General features: G+C 36.2%; 1 protein-coding gene across 1 annotated transcript in view; it reads left to right on the top strand.

Moving 5' to 3' along the window:
* Positions 1 to 16,357, top strand: part of LOC145984124 (uncharacterized) — a 928,179-nt gene that overhangs the window by 860,073 nt on the left and 51,749 nt on the right. The window contains exons 25-26 of the mRNA XM_083117559.1: positions 10,346 to 10,436; positions 15,292 to 15,321. Of these exons, the coding sequence (XP_082973685.1) occupies positions 10,346 to 10,436; positions 15,292 to 15,321 (121 nt within the window). The remainder of the gene's footprint in view (positions 1 to 10,345; positions 10,437 to 15,291; positions 15,322 to 16,357) is intronic.

The raw sequence follows: 16,357 nt of genomic DNA, 5'->3' as shown, positions 1-16,357 counted from the left end.
CACATGGATTAGCCAAAAAATCACCGGTTTCATATTTCATTAATTTTATTTTACATTCTTATCCATTTCTAAACTGATTTACATATTTTGTGCTGTCATTAGAAGACTATGTATATTTACAGAAGATTAAAAGTTGTACTTTTACATGTGCCCTTCTCCATCATCCCTGAAAGTATGTATCATCAACCCGGAAATATATATATATATATATATATATATATACACACACACACACACACACTACCGGCAGAAAGTTTAGACTCACCTATGAAATTTATTGTTTAAATGAAAATATAATGCTATTAGTTGAAACCAACCATCATAGTGCATATATTTGAACTTGTATGGGTGTTACACACCAACCTACATATAACATTGTATAGAAGACACCAATTTTTCACAAAAAGTTAAAAATGTTAAAAAAAAAAAAAGCATCAAAATGCATTTTCATCACACTGCCTGTTCGTCAATGTGTCCTCCCCTTGATTTGATGACAGCTGTACATATGCATGGCATTCTTGCTGTGAGTTTTTCTAATATCTCTGTTTTCATACCTTTCCAGGCTTCCAGTACACGCTGCCACAGCTCCTCCACAGAGCTTGGGGTCCTTGCTTTTGCCTTCCTGTCAAGTTCCTCCCACAATAGCTCAATTGGTTTCAATTCAAGTGATTGGGAAGGCCAAATCATTGACTGCAATGCCCCTTCGGCTTCCTTTCCTGCGAAATTGTTTACACAATTTTGATGTGTGTTTAGGATCATTATCCTGTTGTAGAACAAATCTTCGACCAATTAATCTTGTACCAGATGGTACAACATTGCGTGAAAGAATATGATGATACTGTTTCTGTTTCAGTGTTCCTTGCACTCTCACTAAATCACCAACCATATTGTTACCAAAACATCCCCATACCATGATACTTCCTCCTGCATGCTTCACTGTTGGAATAATACAAGCTTCCAAAACTCTTTCTCCAGGGTGGTGACGAATGTATTGGCGGCGGTTAGAACCAATTTTTTCATATTTTGATTCATCCATCCAAAGTACTTGTTTCCATTGTTCGATGGTCCTGTTAGCATGATCTCTGGCCCACTCCAGCCCTTTACGCTTGTGTACCACTTTCAACAATGGTTTACGAACTGCTACTCGACCAAATAATCCAGCCCCATGCATACAACTTTTCACTGTTGTAACAGGCACTGGTTGCTCTCTTGTTTTATTTATTTCTGCACATATGTCCACTGCCGAACACCTTCTGTCAAGCTTACTGAGGATGACAATATGGTTGTCCTCGAGGATATACGTCTTCCTTCGATGCCCACAGCGTGGCCGATCCTCATGACTGCCAGTTTCCTCTCTTCGTATAACTGCTTTACGGACACTGCATTCCAGTGACGTGCGGTGATGTCGACACTTGGGGTAGCAATCAGTGGCATGCCCAAGGGAAGTTGGTGTGGCTCATAATCCCCCTCCCCCTTTAGGGCCCAGTATTCCTAAAAATACCAACGTCAAAGAAAGGAAAGGATTGCAAAATGAGGAAGGACGTGTTAATCCCACCCACTTTCGAAAATCCAAAACATGTTGATTTGACTATTAAGCCAGAGATCCCGGGTTCGAACCCCAACCTGGGCATGGGTGTTATTTGTGTTTGTCCCTTCATCAATTTTATTGTACCATCTTGACAATTAGCCAAAAGTGTAGGAAAAGCGAAGTAAAAAAAACCAAATAAAACAATCAATCAATGATTTGATTTATGCTACTTAGGGTCGCTGTCATATTTGGTTAATCGCGAAGATGGTACAATACAATTAATGAAGAGACAAGCACAAAAAAACACCCATGCCGAGGTCGGGGTTCGAACCCGGAACTCCTGGTGTCATAGTGTGCAGTGATAACCACTACACCGCGGTTGGTTGATTTGGTGTTTAAGTCCACTTTATGTACATAAGAGCTAATCGGGACTGGACCCACAGTTTAAACTGGGATCAAAACCACTATGTGCATCCATCTGGTACTGATCCGGGGCCACTTGCACTCCACCACAGAGCTCGGCCGACAGCAAAGATGAGTGGAAAGCTCTAACTATTCGGATACTTGGGTATCGGTAAAGCAAACTGCATATTTACTCAGTGGTATGTAAATTTCAATTGGATTTTTGAAACACCATATTTGCATATGATTAACATTTTTCCAAAAAATTTGCATTGCTTGATTTCCCTAATTTCTTCATCTCACGATCTCATTACTAAAGGATCCGGGCTCGAGCCCTGGCCTGTGCATGAGTGTTCCTTTGTAACTACTTTTCATCCATTTAATTTAATCAACGTTCATTGTCATGGCAGGAGTTAGATAAAGTGAAGGAAAAGCAACGCTAAAGAAAGGAAAAAGAAAATACAAATAATTTCCTCCCAGTGCATCTGCAGGGCACTGTGAAATCAGGAGTCCAGAGTTCTCTGTTTTATGATTGTCCCTCGTGACTTCCATAAGCTCATTAGCTACTTATTGCAATTAAATCTATATAGCTAGAAAATGTGATGGAAGGTGGCAAAAATTAAATATATTAGAGGGGATGAACAGGTAACAAAACACACTTTTTTGTAGTTTCTTCAACAATATTCATTTGGCTTTTTTAGTTCTGGGATACATTTTACATTCCAAATTATTTCATTATTCACTGCAGAGCACAACACATAGGAACAAGAATGCACGCTCGTCACGGGTTCAAATCCTGGCGTGAATTGTTCTTTGTGAGGTCCCTTCATCAATTTCATTATATCATCACTCATCCTCATTTTCGCGATAACCAAATGTGGCAGAAAGGTGAATTATAATAAACCAAACCAACAACAACAATTAGAACGCGCGTTTTCTTGTCCAAATTAATACATCCGTATTTATGACTGCTTAACTTACCCATTTTTTTATTGGAGAATTAGTATATTTAAATAAAACACAACTAAAACGAGAGCGAGAAAGAGAGCGTTAGCAAATATTTGTTATTTAATCATTATATATTCCATATTTGAAAAAAAGAAAGAAACCATAACATTTATGTCTGCACATAATACAAGTACGTTCCCATTCATATACAAATAAAACTACATCCCATATTATACATACATATTGTACAACGTTTAAAAGGTTGTGTAAATACAGAGAACATAAGTACTGCAGAAAATTTTCCCCTGAGTTCTTTAGAGGATTTACAAAGGAATCGAAGGGAAACCAATCCCCTATCTGTCCTATAGGAGATAGACTGGAGGACCTGAAACCACGGGCTTTCAACCATGGGAGTGGGGGGCGAAGGGGCAAGGGAGGTACAGGCAGAAATCTTCCCTTTCGCTTCGGGCGGTTGTCTATACCTGGATCTGGTAAGGCAGAAGAAGAGCCAGCTAGGGTATTCAGCCTTGCCAGCTGATCACATAGAGGGACGAGAAGCACGTGGAAAGAAGTGTTGCATATGAACTAAGGCTTCAAGACAATAAATATTGTGATTTGAAAATAATTAGAGACGTGAGATTGATTGATCTATCTCTGCTAGACTAGCTACTCCTTAGTGCACGTCACTGCTGCATTCGGAAATGTTTAATTGTTTTGCTATTTGTCAGTTTGACCATCCAATTTCCTTATATGCACATGGCTTGGCATGTACTGTAGGTACTGTAGGTTAAAATTACACACAATCACTTCTGGTATAAGTACCACTGACCCCACAATAACTCGTCAGTAGGCTGATGCAACCACTCACAATCAGTAATATCATTGCAACGTTGAAGATTAACATAGCGAGAATGTATTAAAAGACAGTGAGAACTTGTTAAGAGCATACCGATAACAGAGGGAAAAGTTTATAGAAGAGGACTGCACACTGATATTACATAAACATCATTCGATAAATAGATGTGTGTGTGTGTGTGTGTGTGTGTGTGTGTGTGTGTGTGTGTGTGTGTGTGTGTGTGTGTGTGTGTGTATATATATAATGGATAAAAGGAAGGAGGGTCAAAAGGGCTAAGTAAAAATCAAAGAAGGTAAAAGGAAACACTCACCGGACAGTAGAAAAATTCAAAATTTTCGCTAATTTCATAGCATCACCGGTTCCGTCTCTTTCTCCTCACACCGATGATGCTATGAAATTAGTGAAAATTTTGAATTTTTCTACTGTCCGGTGAGTGTTTTCTTTTACCTTCTTTGATTTTATATATATATATATATATATATATAATGTGTGTGTGTATGTATATAATGTTCTAATATGGAAAATTCCATTTTAGAAGAGCACAGACGGATTTCCTGGGTTTTTTTTAATCGAAAGTTTACACAAACACATTTTTATCTTTATTTTCTAGAATTTATGGTTATGTGTTATTTGCGAATGTGATGGAACAGAAAATCAGAAGTTTGTTGTCATTTGAAAGTAGCGAACAAAAATGCATCTATTTATTCATTTTAGTGCAGGGTGCAATTTGATAAGGGGATAGGAGAGATCCCCCTCCGTTTTGAACCATCAAATCTCTGGTTAGGAATAACTAGGGATGTGAAGTTTTCATTTTAATGATAACACCAAAAAGTTGAGGAAAGCAAAATAAAGTACTTTAAATATATTTGGGTAGGTGAAGGAGGCAAGTTTTTGGTGTTTCGGGATAGCGAAATAATGCGAATTGTGATTTTTTTCAGAATAACACTGAGATTTACACTTTAAAGCAAGAAACGCCACGAAATATTCAATATAAACTGAGGATAACACTTCTTCTTCTCAAAAGAAATTATCATGTTTCATATATTGCAGTTTGATGCAGACATGACTGACAGTGTTTAACTTCGTCCTAAAATAAAATTTGCTCAGGGGGATCTTCCTAGAAGGGAAATTTCGTAGGAATGGGAAAATTTTCTGGGAGAAACATCTTTTGTGTTTCTGAGGGGAAGGGTGTGTATATGTGTGTGTACACAAAACAGTCTCAGAGGGATTTTTTGGCATTGTTAGGGAAATGTGATGTGTATGATTGTGTTCAAAGATTTGGGTGTTGTCATTCAATAAACATTTCATATTTAGGGACTGATGAGATGAAATTGTTTTTCAAATGGAAGAAATTTGGTAATTTCTTACAAAGGAAAGCCATATTTTTTTAAAATTAAAACTAAAATTTGTCTCAATTTTCCAGCTAAAACAAGGTGAAAATCTTAAGCATAGAAGGAACATTAAAAATGCATGTAAAAATAACACCGAAATTTGCCCTAAACCGCGAAAAATAACACAGAATTGCAGTAAAAGATAACATCAAAATTCAGGTGAAAATAAAACGAAAACTTCACATCCCTAGGAATAACACATCTCAACCAGACCAATTGTAAACTATATTGTAATTATGGTGTTTCTGTCAAACACCATAGCTACATACAAAATTTTGTTATGCAATTTATGGTGACTGTGTACAGTGACGCCAATTTATGTGGGCTTGTGGGGCCTGAGTCCACCCATAATTTATGTGATTTTTTGTGAACTTATAATTCAAGTGTTTGAACCCACCCAATGTTTTTGAAAAGTTGTCAGCCCTGGCTGTCTCTTTTTAGATGCCATTCAGATTTCTGGCATTTGTTGAGACCTGTAGTTTTTTGTTGCTTCTTAAAAAAAAAGGTGAGATGCTCCCTGATCGACTCGTGGGAGGTTCAGGTTTGAAGGATTAGTAAAACATTTGACAAAGTAGTTATTTATGATGGAATTTGCTATATTTTAAGACTCTCTACAAGTACTGGAAGTAATCATTGTATATACAAAACCGAAATCCTTCAGTTCTTAGAGCAAACCAAAAAATTGAACTATGAAAATTATTTCTCCACTTTGAAGAAATTATGGTACATTCATCAGAAAACAATAAAACTTAGCATTTCATGCCTTACTGCACATTCAGTCTTTAAACTTGACTGAAGTCTAAGCTGTAAAATATTAAATGTTTGCATTGTCTTATAAGAACAATATTTCACATTGAGATTGTATTTGGTGAGCTTTTTTAGTCTATAAACATTATAGTTATTCCTTTAGTTGTTTCAGAAATATTGAATGTTATGAATGAATTGATTGTCACATACAGCTCACTGCTCATGAGATGTTTCCCAATGGAAGTGAAGTGACGTAGTAACTGGCGACTTCACTATTAGGGTTGGGGGAGTGCACCCTGGTGAGAAACACATGTGGGCTCGCTGTAACTGGTGCAGCGATGCAAGTCGTTTAGGGTTACCAGACATCCTCTTTTATCATGACAAAACCTCTTTTTAGGTCCTAAAAATGGTCCGAGCAGGTTTTTAGGAAAAATTGGAAATATCCTCTTTTCTGGGATAAAAACAACTGCTTAACTTCAAGATTAGTAACAAAATGTTATTGTAAATATTTGTTAATGTTGTTTCCCTTTTCAATTTCAAAGTAAAGAAATACAACACTCTCAGTTACAAGCTCAAAGACAAGAAATTTTTCTTCCAACAAAGAAATCTTTTTGAACTTTTGCATCTCTTCTGCAGTGATGTTTGCAGGGTGAGGTGTTCATTTCAAAGCATTTGTAACATCTACCACGGCTCGTGGTGAGCAGCAAGATTCTAACAATAGGTTATGCAATATGACTTGGCTTACTTTCATTTGAGTTTCATGACAGAATTCAGAAATAAATAGTTGTTACATGGTAGTGGAGAAGTGAAGTTCTGTCAATCAGCGATCTGAACCATTCTGAAACGCAAATGTGTTTTTAGTGACAACTTACAAAGACGGTTTCCTGACTTTAGGCCTGGAAGAAACAACTCTGATACAAAATGTGAATTTATGTTTTTCTTTTGAAGTAAGAGACCAAGTTTCACAACCGTATAATATTATGGGCATAGTGAATAAATATTAGAATATTCAGACATTTGCCTATAATGAGGCCTATTTTTAGTTATACGGAAACATTGTATAATTGTTTTACAAGGGTGTGTGATCAATAAGTTCACCAAGACACCAGTAAGCACAAAAAGGTGGTGTTAGAAGTGCTGCATCTTCGTCGAAAGTTAACTTTTTGCAATCTTAAAATGTCCTCTTTTTTTAAAGTTTGTCATCCGGTAAGTGTAAAGGCATTGCTGTACATTGTTTTTTAAATTATTTGAAGTACAGTCTATATAATGCACAGGAAAAGCAATACAAAAGTATTCTGGACACTGAAAAAAAAGCAGCAATCTGTTGCCGCAGATACACGCTCTGTGTGATTGATGCCAATCAACTCCTACGCACTTCCAAAAGGACACTAGACCACAGCGGAAGACTTTCTGCTACCCCTAAAATCTGCAAATTGACAGGTCCTTACCTTTACCCCCACCCTGTCTCCCTCGTTTCGGGGTCTTCTCGTGAGCTGACTGCTGTCGATGTAACTGTATTTATTTCCTTTCTTATTAGTACTTAAGAAAAATAAACCAAAAGTATAATTTATCCTTTTTAACCATCTTCCTCCCCCATACACAAATATATATCTTCCACACCTTTAGTAGATGTAAATAGTGAAATACTTGGTGTCAAAATGCCATTAAAATTAATAGCAAATAGTACTTCATGTGACTATTAAGTATAACACAAAAAAATATTAAATTTCTTATGCAATGCAATTCTTGTGTGACTTTTGTGCTTTTCTGCCTAATTTCATAAGGAAGGATTTATTTAAGATTGAATAGAATATGTGAGAGCATTGTGAGAACAGCATTTTTAAGTTTCAAATGTCTGTTAGAGAGACAATAATTAGAAGACACATGTATGTGCATGCAGGTTTCTGTTTCTTAAAGAATATGCAACTCACAGGTAAATGTTATTGGTTATTCCACATCAATTAAGCAAATGAGTTATCCTTGTCTTTTTTATTTTGAACTTGCTTTTCACTTTTTGGTGAGATTTTCAATACAACACAAAACTCGCAACTGGTCACAACACGAAAACTGCATTCCTGACAGAAGTTAGTTGATTTCTCACAGACATTGACAATTTATCCATGCAGAAAACAAAATGAACAGATCAAAGATAATTCTCTGTATACTATGTGAACTATACCTTCTTCAAAATGTCTGTTCCAATGACAAGACAAATTTCTAACATAAACCTTTGTTTTCCAGGATAGCTTTTTTGATGCAAACAATTCCTTTTCCCATATTTTCCAGAATAATTCTTGCAGATAAGAAGTATAATTTCAAAATTAAAGATAGAGGGGAGAGAAAGATTAATCATTTCTATGTGTACATATTTTCCATTTTACAGACGATTGTTTAGCAACATATGAACAATACACCCTAAGGAATGTAACATGTGAGCAATGTTTCCAGTTCATTATTATTTATCTATGCATAACTTAATTTATAAATCATATGAATAACTTTTACATATAGGAACACATATCTAATAAATATTACAATAGTAAAAGTGTTCACCATACAGTAATAAAATCCATTTCTTATTTATGTAATAAATGTGTAGGAAACAAATGGAATGTTAATATGTCATTTGTGGATTATTCAGAACAATTAAATATTATGTATTTGTATTTGCTTTGTTTTACAAGGGTCCTATACAAGTGATTTAGTAGACTAACTTCAATTATATGATCCTTGAATGTGATGCCTCCCAGGTTACACGTTAGGTTTGTGGTACTGGAGACATGATTCATCCTCAGTCAGCAGTCATGTAAACAAGGCATCTGGGTCTGCATCATATAATGGCAATAGCTCATGACAATTTTTCACTCTTGTCTACTTCTATTGTTGAGGCAAGGCATGTGGCACCCAATGCACGTGCACGTGTGCGCGCACACACACACACACACACACACACACACACACACACACACACACACACACACTTGTAAAACTTCCAATCATAATGAATGATTATACAGTATGCAGACATGTATATCAGTGTCAGCAATATTCTCGTCGAAGGTATTGCATTTGATTTTGCTGATCATACCCAACATTCTCTGAATCATTTGTGGAGGCCTTGATGTTCTTGAACGACCTCTACTGGATCCCTGTTTCACTGTTTCGTTGCCACATGTGAAGTCTGTCACCTAGTTGAACACAGTTGCACATGACATTGTGAACACCATCCCATGCCTACATAATTTTCAAGGTCAACACCATGGTTTCACAGAACAACAGCCAATGCAACCTGTCAAGTTGAAATCAGAGCCAGAGTTTAAATCATTTGTATACGGGCCCTCATATATGTTGTCCTTCTCTCAGTTTTTCCTAAACCTGACATGAGGATGAAAGATGATTAGAAAGATAGAATTGATGAAGGAACACTCACAAGGAAATACCCATTCCCAGAACTCGAATCTGGGGTCTTTGGTGGGGAAACTGAGAATCAATCAATATATTTGGCCACAGATGTGGCTAAATATAACTAAAAAGTCTTAAGTGCTTGCATGATGTGCACATCCTAATCAGGTATATTTGAGGTGTTCAAGATCATCCATTTTAACACCAGTAAAGATGATAAATGTAGTAAATTCTTGAATACAAATATGCATTCTATCCTTTATTAATATAATAACGTATATTAAATGTAAGTTGTAAATAACATGTTAATAATGAATGCTAATAACCAGGCAAAATGTATATTCACCTCCAAGTGTACAAATACCCCAGGTTTAGAATCATGATTGTAGAAAAATATGAAACATGTAATAAGTAAATGCACATTTGTAAACTTCAATCAGAATATAAAGCCATGAAGGTTATTAGACTTTCCACAAATGTGAAAAATTACTGTACTGAGGCTATATTCTAAAACACAGAAGGAAACTTCTAATGTACAAAGTTATTTGAAATGAACATAAAATGTACATATAATGAACATTCATTATATTTATAGATCTTTACTGTTGTATAAGAAGTGTCAAATATTGGTTATATTTATGAAGGAAAAATGTAAAAGTAATACCTTTTATAATTGAATTACAATCTTTCATAATTAACAGAGTTATGAAATGCATTGGATAAACAATAGAAAAAATGTAAAGTTACTTTTTTATTCATAGATATAATTGTTTGTAAGTATTTCTATTTGTTACTTTAGTTATAAACACTTTTTAAAAATTTGTACACTACTCCTTACTATACATGAATTGTTATAGATTTTCTTTTATGAACTACAAGGTCAAAGGCAGCAATTTAAATGATTTTACAAACACACACACACACATATGTAAAATAATATATTTTTCATTACAAAATTAACAAATGCATTTTCAGAAATACACATATATTGTAAATAATATTGTAATGTGAAGAATTCCACAGAAATTATTCTTATTTAAAGATTCAGTTGGTGAATCTTCTCAATTTCAGGCATCCAATATACAGCACACAAAGGCGAAGTACAACTTTCCTGTAAAACGACTGCTTTTGACTCGAGATCCCAAGGACAGATCAGTTGGAGGTAAATATCATGTATCCTCTTCACTTTAATATTTTGCATAATTTTTCTGCTACTTTTGGCTAATCTTCATGGTGGAGATGAATGATGATTAGATCAAATTAATCATGAGATAGTCACAAAAGAACATCCATGCTTAGGTCAGGTAAACCTTCAAAGCATGAAACCCAGAGTGCCCACAAGGGGGGATTATGGCACAAGTTGCACCATCGAGATTTGGGGGGGGGTTCCCTTCAAATAATATAAAATTTAACATTTATATATTTTTCCAACATATGTAAAAAATTTACACCTTAAATGTACCATATTTAATCTATTAGAATTAGATGAAGAAAGGAAAGTGTTTAAGGGTATTATCAAGGGGGGGAGGGTGACAAAATATCCAACTCTCACATATTAGGCCTTAATTGACAGGTGGGTTCTGGGGGGATTGTGAATTAAACTATGGGGGGACAGTATCCAACTCTAGGTCTTAGATTATGGTGGTTATTTTAGTTAGAGGGAGATTGAGCATAAAATTGACGGGGGTATCTAATTCTTGTGTATTTCTAGTTTCTTAGACTGTTGCAGAAATTCTGGTGTGGAGACTGAGAATTAGTTTTTTTTGGAGGAGCCAATATCCACTCTTCAATATCAACAGTATGCGTAAAATTGGCATGGAAATTTTGGTGGTAGGATTGAGTATTAAATTTAAAGTGGGAGATAGAAAGCTCTTGATAAAGTGTTAAATCTTAGATTTTCAAGGGAATTCTGTAGTGGAGAGAGAGAGTTCGAAAATTAAATTTTGGAGACTGTATTTAGGGATATGGTATCCACATGTTTTTGGCTCCGAAAGTGTGTAAAGAGAAGCTGGAAGAGAGTAAATATCGCTGGATCCTAAGAAAGTATTGACACCCCATTAAATTAATATTCTTGAAAGCCTGCAAAAAAATGGTTGTCAAAATTTTCTTGCTCGCTTCACTCACATTCATGTGTTGCTAGGATGCGTATTTAGTGCTTTAATGAGGTGGATGTAAAGTTTTTATAAAGGGTGATTCATATAAAACTAACACATTTCTTTGCCATTTTATTGAAACAAGAATACCTCGTAATTCTCCAAGTTAGTTTCACATGACGCAGGACATCTGGGAAATTCATACATCCTCAAGAGAGTATGCAGCTGTGCAGAATTTGGTAGCTTTTGTCGCTGAAACTGGCTCAGTCATTGCAAGGATACAGTACGTGCTTCATATTTTCATGGTGTTTGTTGAGCAACTGAATGACAGAGAGCTGCGTAAAGGCTAGAGCTGAGTCAAGGATATTTTCAACAAGATGGCGCCACATGCCATACATCGAACCAATCCATGGTGCTCATTGAAAGTTTTTTTGACGACCGGATAATTTCCAAGAACCTGTGTCCACTGAGATCTCCAGATTTGACTACCCCGGACTTGTTCCTATTTTCAGCATTTGCTGTAGAGGGTAGTAATCTCCCAAAGTTACTCTACATTTGTGGCATAACATATTGTGTTTAGCAGCATTCTTGTTGGAATAAATTAGGAAAGAAATGTGTTAGTTTTCTGTGAGTCACCCTGTACTATAGCTGCATTACAAGACAAGCAATATTCTCGATATTCTCCATTATGATGAACAATTTTAGGGGTGGTCTTGAGTGATGGGCACCCCTGTTTAGGGAGGAGGGGCAGATCAAGTATAGTGTTCAGTAAAGCTAAGTAAAAAGTTACTTTCTGTAGATAAAATGCAGAACACTCATTTCCGCAACGCAAAATTGCGAGCAAAGCGAGCAAGAACATTTTTGCATCCATTTCTTTACAGTCTTTCAAGAATATTAATTTAATGGGATGTCAATACTTTCTGATGACCCCACGATATTTACTCTTTTCCAGCTTCTCTTTTCGCACGTTCGGCGCTAAAAAGGGGTGGATACCATATCGCTAAATATAATATTTGAAGTCTCCCCCACTACAGAAATCCATTGACAATCTAAGATTTAAGACTTTAACAAGAGCTTCATATCTCTCCCCTTAAATTTAATACCCAATCCTCCCACCAAAATTTCCAAGCATTTTAAACTTACCGTTTATGTTGAAGAGTGGATGTTGCCTCCTCCAAAACAAATAATTTTCAGTCACCAGAATTTTCGCAAAAGTGTAGACCAGTGTTTCTCAAACTGTACGCCATGGCTGGCTTACAGGGGTACCACGAAATGTTTCAATATTTTCACTGAAATTCAACCAATGATCTGTTTGTTCCAAATATCTGTTTATTTAGTACTTTTCGCACATAAAATGCTGAATTTAAAGTATGTGTTTATTTTTTAACTTAAGGCAAGCTACCTAATCACACTAACTGAGCATTGCAAATGTTAGATAGGCCTACATTCTGACTTGGGTGCCACGGAAAAATCTTGAAATGCTAAAGGTGCCGTGAAACGAAAAAGTTTAGGAACTCCTGGTCTAGATAATAGTAATGTACAAGAATTGAATACCCCCTCAATCTAATGCTGAATCCCAATTAAAATACCCTCTATCATCTAAGACAACACTGATATTCAAGAGTTGGATATTGTATCCCCCCACACCAACATTTAATTCTCAATCCCCCCAGATTCCACGTGCCAATATGTAAGAGTTGGATATCCCCCCCCCCCCGATAATACATATTACCCATTTTTGTTAACTGTTTTTCACAACAAGAAATGAACTTCAGTAAAACATTGACTACATGCTTTTAGTAAGGCACTTGTGGTGTGTGCCATAATGCATTAGAAGTTTCAAATTATTTTTCACAAATAATACCACCTGCTACTAACGAAAAACAGTGTTGAGAGGTAAAAGTTCACATATCATACTGAGGCAAATGTTTGCACAAAGTGCTGTGCAAACTGCACATGCATCTGCATCTCTGCAAAATTTTACAGATTCTGTACCTGATTCATCAACTAGAGCATAAAAGTTAGTTTTCCTTCCCCAAAAGGAAGACTTCTTAGAAGAAAAGGAGAATAGACCAAGAATCTGAAATCGTGACCAGTTTGCCTTTTAAAAATGTAACATCCCATGTACATTTCTACTTAATTTTAAATTAGTTACTATTAAAATTATTTCAGTTCAAATTGTAAACCAATTTTGCAGTATAACATTATTTTTAAATTCCTTCCTACATGCGAACTTTTATCCCATCAGTGCACAGTAATCCAGATGCAAAAAAAGTCAACAAAATTGAAATTTTGACTTTTCGGTAATTGGATAAAACATGAACAACTAATTGGTAACCCTAAATCAAATGTAAACACATATGTGAGCACTGTGGAATGAGGGGTCTCCGATTTCACTATCAGTTGATGATTAATACATATAGCAGTAGTGCAGTTGTAACAGTGATTATCCAAACAGCCACAACACCCCCGAATACCACCCAAAACCAGCATCAACATCCTCCCTAAAATGTTTCCCAAAGACTCGTGCTGAGAAGTAAAATTACTTCATAAGTCTAGATTATAATTACTTTAAAGGATTTGATTAACACTGCCTTTATTGGTTAAACTAATTGTATAATTTTGAAGAACACCTCTATTGTATTTCACAATTGATAAAAGTGAGGGGAATAAAAATAACATGTTGAAATAGCAAACTGAAATGTAGGAATGCATATAAGGGTGAAATTTACACAGACAATGCTTCTACAGCCCTGTGAGCAGAACTACTCAAAGTCACAGCTGATTCAAGGTCATGACATTCGGAAGAGTTCACTGGAAAGGTAGTGAGACAATCATTGGAAAAGATGAAAAATATGTTTCAAAATCACTTGGGTATTTTTCACTCATTCATGTGTCCTTACAGGTTAATGGTGGTACATCATAGAAATCCACAAAACATTCTTGAGGAAATATCTGGCGAATGTAGGAACGATCAAATTAAGCATTTGTTTCATTGATGTTAGATTCTGCAAATATTGACAATATCGCCGAAGAGTGTGTTATTGGATTACTGTTCATGTGTGATGGTTCTGCAGCAAAGTAGGGCCTCCCCCATGGCGCAGTGGTAGAGTCATTGCCTTGTAATCAAGGGGTCCCGGGTTCGATACCCGGTGGAGGCACAAGTGGTTCGGATCCCACTTTAAACTGTAGGTCCAGTCCCGATTAGCCTTACTGTGCATAAAGTGGACTTAAAACACCAACTCTGCAGCAAAGTATTTTAAAGACATGATTGATTGAAGTGTTGTTTTAAGTCCACTTTATGCACAGAATGGCTAATCGGGACTAGACCTACAGTTTAAAGTGGGATCAGAAGCACTGTGTCATGTGCCTCCACTGGGTATCAAACCCAGGACCCCTTGGTTACAAGGCAACAACATTACCATTTTGCCATTGCAAAGACCCACAATTGCTTCTAATTCCCAGCATTATGAGAGAAAATTTCTGCAAGACAAATAGTGGTCAGAATATTGTCATCTCAACTTCTGTAGTGCTAATTACAAGCCTTACAACTCACCTTTCTGAGTTCAGCATAGCAAAACAAGTTTCTTGAATACCACCACCAGACTACACAACATTCATTATGTGATGTAGTACAGGGCGATCCATTGAAATGTAGACCACCAGGTGGCTGTTTGCTGTTTGGACTATCGGCAAGCAAGATGCTCGTGGCCATATGTTGGCACTGTAGACTGTCCGCGAATCAAGCGTGCAAGTTTCCGTAACTTGTTCAAAATTGTTTCTTCACCATTTACCATTTATGTGAGAAGGTTCTGAAACAGGCCACCTTCATTGTCCACACATGTTTGACACCTCTTGATGAAGTTACCCATAACTCACTGCAGTTCCCATTGATTAATGTTGGTAATTTTTTGTGCTCCACAGTTCCCAGTTGCAGGCACACCTTGACTAACAGTGAGTACAATGTAAAAGCATGCATTGTTAGCAAATTTCTTTTTTCTAGATATTGAAGTCAAACTCCCTGATCAATGGCACTGACTTCAGATTTGTGACAGTGTGTTCACCACATATCGCTTCTGTGCACTTGACTCCACTAGCAGTTATTTTCCTATTTTTCTTTCTGGAACACAAAGCACACTTTAATCATTTTTTGTTCTGGATTGGTTGCTGAACTGGTTGAGGAAACTGTAAGAATTAATGGATCTACATATTCCGCAAAAGGACTCCAGCATCTTATCCAGAGCAACATATGATTCAACACTAAAGTAATGAATAGATTGCTGTATTAAGTCCTCAAAAACTTTTCTTGTGGGTGCAACCAGAGCATTCTGAGCTTCTCTTGTCCTTGTATCCTCAGGGCGAAGAGCTCTCAACACTAGCAATAAAAATTACCTGTAGCTTAAAATTGCCTTGAAGGACTCTGGTGCAGTTCCATTTGTGTTCCACAAATCTTCAACATACTGGTGAGCAGACTTCATCATTCCAGCTAAATAGAGAAGGAATATGCCAACCCAAATCTCATCTGGATTTGTGTCTAAAGTATCCTTTTCTCTGCTGTAGTTTTTGCTGAAAATTTTCAGTTTTGAATTAGTGTACTGTTATCTCTTTGATGTCTTTGATGATCAAGAAAAAGGTTGGAAAACTTTGTGATAGTTTTTGCATCTTGGACTCCTGGCAGATGAAGAACTCATTCCACTTTCTTCTCTGCTCATGTTGATATCAGCCACTCACTGATTTCATTGTCTATATTAGATATTTTTCACAGTATTCACAAGTTGGAATAATATAAAATCATTTAGAAGCTATCAATATTGCCTATTACCATGACAAAAAAGCATATGGATATGAAAACTCACTAGACGTATTGACTAATAATGCATAAATCTAAAAAAGAAAGAAAAAAACTGTAACATGATCAGTTGTGGATGAGTTCTGTGCTCACTCTGGCATAACACCTTCCACAGTAATGATCTCTCTTATACTGCTAGTT

The sequence above is a fragment of the Lepisma saccharinum genome, chromosome 2, assembly GCF_977018435.1.
Source record: "Lepisma saccharinum chromosome 2, izLepSacc3.1, whole genome shotgun sequence".
NCBI classification, from domain to species: Eukaryota; Metazoa; Arthropoda; class Insecta; order Zygentoma; family Lepismatidae; genus Lepisma; species Lepisma saccharinum.
The sequence above is the reverse complement of the archived record's forward strand: the minus strand, read 5'-3'. Positions and strand labels throughout refer to the sequence as shown.